This window comes from Miscanthus floridulus, chromosome 3 (genome assembly GCF_019320115.1).
Source record: "Miscanthus floridulus cultivar M001 chromosome 3, ASM1932011v1, whole genome shotgun sequence".
In the NCBI taxonomy this organism is placed as follows: Eukaryota; Viridiplantae; Streptophyta; class Magnoliopsida; order Poales; family Poaceae; genus Miscanthus; species Miscanthus floridulus.
The window spans coordinates 71,701,304-71,705,037 of record NC_089582.1 but is presented as its reverse complement, the minus strand read 5'-3'; the positions used below and the strand labels follow the sequence as shown (position 1 = coordinate 71,705,037).

Below are 3,734 nucleotides of genomic sequence, written 5' to 3'. Positions count from 1 at the left end.
CAGCCTTCTCTGAGGATGCCTTGACTAAGGGCATGTACTCAATCCATTTGGAGAACTTGTTGATCAGCACGAAGACGCATTTAAAATTTCCTAGGAGCCGGCTTGAAGGGTCCAATCATATCCAGTCCCCTAGCATGAAAAGGGCCTAGGAGGCTGGTATGGTCTAGATCTCGTGTGCTGGCACATGGATTCTCTTGGTGAAGAACTGACACCCCTTCACAATGGCGGACCAACTTCTCTGCGTCGGCCACAGCTGATAGCCAATAGAAACCTGCACGGAAAGCCTTACCGACCAGTGTTCTAGAGGCTGCATGATTGCCACAGGAGCCAGAATGGATTTTGCCTAGGAGCTTCGACGCCATCTTCCTAGGTTATGCACTTCAATAAAATTTCCTCCTTCGCATTCTTGCGCCACAGTTTGCCATCGACGAGCAGGTACTGCTTGCTGCGGCGCATGAGGCGCTCGACCTCTGTCCTGTCAGAGGGACCATTACCGTCTGTCAAGTACTTGATGAAGGGTACTCTCTAGTCCGGAATAGTGATGGTCGGAGAGGGTTCTGTGGTGGTCGGAGTTGGAACCGTAGCCACCAGCTACTGGTCTAGAGGCTTCTCGACCACGGAGTCTTCTTCTTCTTTGATGGAGGGCTTGAGCCGGTCTTGGATGAATACGCCATGTGGAGCTTTTGCATAGGATGTCCCTAACTTCGACAGTGCATCAGCTGCTTGATTTTTATCCTGAACCATGTGTATGTATTCGAGGCCATAGAATTTTCCTTCCAACTTTCTAATTTCCTTGCAGTAAGCGTCCATCTTCTCACTAGTTGTATCCTAGTCTTTATTGAGCTGGTTTATGACTAGAGCTGAGTCGCCATAGACATAGAGGCATTTGACGCCAAGTTCGACCACGATGCGCAGGCCGTGAAGGCATGCCTTGTACTCGACAGCGTTGTTAGATGCTGGGAAGTAAATCCTGAGCACGTAACGGAGCTTTTCTTTGGTCGGAGAGATAAAGAGTACTGCTCCAGCACCATCGATGTTGAGGGAGCCGTCAAAGTACATATGCCAATACTCAGATTGATCCTGAGAGATAGGTGTACTTAAACGGTCCACTCAACGATGAAGTCGACCAATGCTTGAGATTTGATGGTCATACGACTTGTAAATTCTAATAAAAAAGGGCATAGCTCCATTGCCCATTTGACGATGCGCCTGTTCACATCCTTGTTGCGAATGATGTCACCAAGTGGGTACTCGGTCACGACCACCATACGATATCCATCGAAGTAATGTTTCAACTTTTGGGATGTGATCAATATGGTGTAGATCAGCTTCTAAATCTATGGGTACCTAGTCTTGGACTCATTGAGCACCTCGCTGATGAAATAAATCGGGTGTTGGACCTTGTAAACATGGCCAGGCTCATCGCCCTCAACCACGATGGCCGTAGAGACCACTCGGTCTGTTGCCACGATATAGAGCAGAAGGGTTTCGTCATCTTTAGGAGTAGTGAGAACCAGAGGAGAAGCGAGAAACTTTTTTAGCTGTGTGAAGGCAGCGTCAGCTTCCTCCGACCACACGAATTTTTTAGATGCTTTGAGCAGCTTGAAAAATGGCAGGCCCTTTTCGCCCAGTCCTGATATGAAACGGCTGAGGGCAGCCATACAGCCTATAAGCCTCTGGACGTCCTTAACTTTCTTTGGGGGGTGCTTGTCAAGGATGGCTTTTACCTTTTCTGGAGTGGGGCGTATGCCGTCGTGACTAACAATGTTGCCCAGTAGAATACCAGATGGGACCCCAAAGATGCACTTTTTTGGGTTTAACTTCCATTGAAATTTGTTAAGAGTGGTGAAGGTGCGTTTTAGGTCGTCGACCAGGGTATAAGCTTCCCTGGTTTTTACGACTACGTCGTTAATGTAGGCCTCGATGAGGTGATCCTTGATCTCGTCTTTGAGGCATGACTGGATGGCTCGTTGGTAGGTGGCCCCAGCGTTTTTGAGCCCAAACAACATGGTCGTGTAGCATTAAGCGCCGAAGGGCATGATGAAGGATGTTTTGATCTGGTCGTCCTTGTTGAGAGCATTCTGGTGATAACCAGAGTAGCAATTGAGAAAGGACAACAGCTCGTAGCCCGCTGTTGAGTCTACGATCTCGTCTATGCGAGGTAAGCCGAAGGGGTCTTTAGGGCAGTGTTTGTTGAGATCGGTATAATCAATGCACATTCTCCATTCTTTATTCTTTTTTCATACAAGGGCCGGGTTGGCTAATCACTCTGGGTGATACACTTCTTTGATAAATCCGGCTGCTAAAAGCCGGGTGACTTCTACCCTAATAGCCTCCTTTTTGTCGCGAGCAAACCGTCGAAGCTTCTGCTTGATGGGTTTAGCGGTCTTCGAGACGTTTAAGGAGTGCTCGATCAGGTCCCGAGGTACACTGGGCATGTCCGCGGGTTTCCACGCAAACACGCTTGCGTTCTCCCTTAGAAACCTGACGAGCGCATCTTCCTATTTTGGATCAAGGTTGGCCCCAATAAGGGCCATCTTGCTAGAATCACCATCGACCAGCTGGATCTCTTTGTGGTCTTTGGACTTGATAGCTTTGCGCGGGGCTTCGAGCACTGGGATCTCCAGGTGGTCAGTGGGGGTTTTCTTGGCGTCAAGATTGGTTTCCTCCATGCGGATCGAGAGGTCGGTGGCCTCAGCAACTTTGAAGCTCTCTTCTTCACAGGTGTAGGCCACGAACACGTTGCCTCTAAGAGTGAGGACTCCTTTCTCGGTCGGCATCTTGAGCACCAAGTATGTATAGTGGGGCACAGCCATGAATTTGGTGAGCGATGGTCGACCAAGGATGGCGTGGTAAGTACCCTCGAAGTCGGCGACCACGAAGTTGACGAAGTCAGTGCGGAAGTGCTCTGGCATGCCAAACTACACGGGGAGCGTGATCTACCCAAGAGGCGTGGAGCTCTGTCCGAGGAGAACGCCCCAGAACTGTGCCTCATAGGGTCTGAGATCTGCCTGAGTTAGTTTCAAGGCCGGCAAACTATTACGAAAAAGGATGTCGATGGAGCTGCCACCGTCGATGAGCACCCTGTCAAACCGAACACTATTAATACAGGGATCAAGAATGAGAGGGAAACGACCAGGCTCAGGAATCACCGCCCATCGGTCTCGCCTATTGAAGGAAATTTCCCGGTGGGACCAAGCGGGGAGCCTAGGATCAGCGATGAGGTCATCAGCGTTGGTGACGTTCAAGCAAGCACGGGCGAGCAGCTTGCGCTCGTGTTTGGATTCAATAGATACCTTCCCTCTGAAGATAGAGTGGATGTGGTCGGTTGGAGCGACATAATGGTGACGAGGATCCCTATCCTGGTCTTCATCGTCATCCCCACCATTATGTTGTTCAACATCGTTGGGCTTGTCGGTGTTGTCTGGGACCTGTTTGCGCGTGTAGATGGCCTTGAGGACGCGGTAGTTCTCCATAGTGTGGTTCGATTTGGGATGAATCTGGTAAGGTCCCTTTAACGCCTTGGCATAATCGTCCTCGTAGTTACGGCGACCACCGCCCTTCTTGATGGTGTTGACTTCCCCATCATCTTCTTGGGGGGCGCTTGCCCTTGTAGTCATCACGGCGATTACACCATTGATCGCGATTGTCACGACGATCGCGGTTGTCGTTACGCCAGTCCCGACGGTCGTAGTTGTCGTTCCGGCCATGATCATCACGGTAGTCGTCGCGTC

General features: G+C 50.3%; 1 protein-coding gene across 1 annotated transcript; it reads right to left on the bottom strand.

Moving 5' to 3' along the window:
* Window positions 1-2,501: 2,501 nt before the first annotated feature.
* Window positions 2,502-2,915, bottom strand: LOC136543876 (uncharacterized). The gene has a single exon (XM_066536210.1). It carries the CDS (start codon window positions 2,913-2,915, stop codon window positions 2,502-2,504), a length of 414 nt encoding a protein of 137 aa, XP_066392307.1.
* Between the last annotated feature and the right edge of the window lie 819 nt (window positions 2,916-3,734).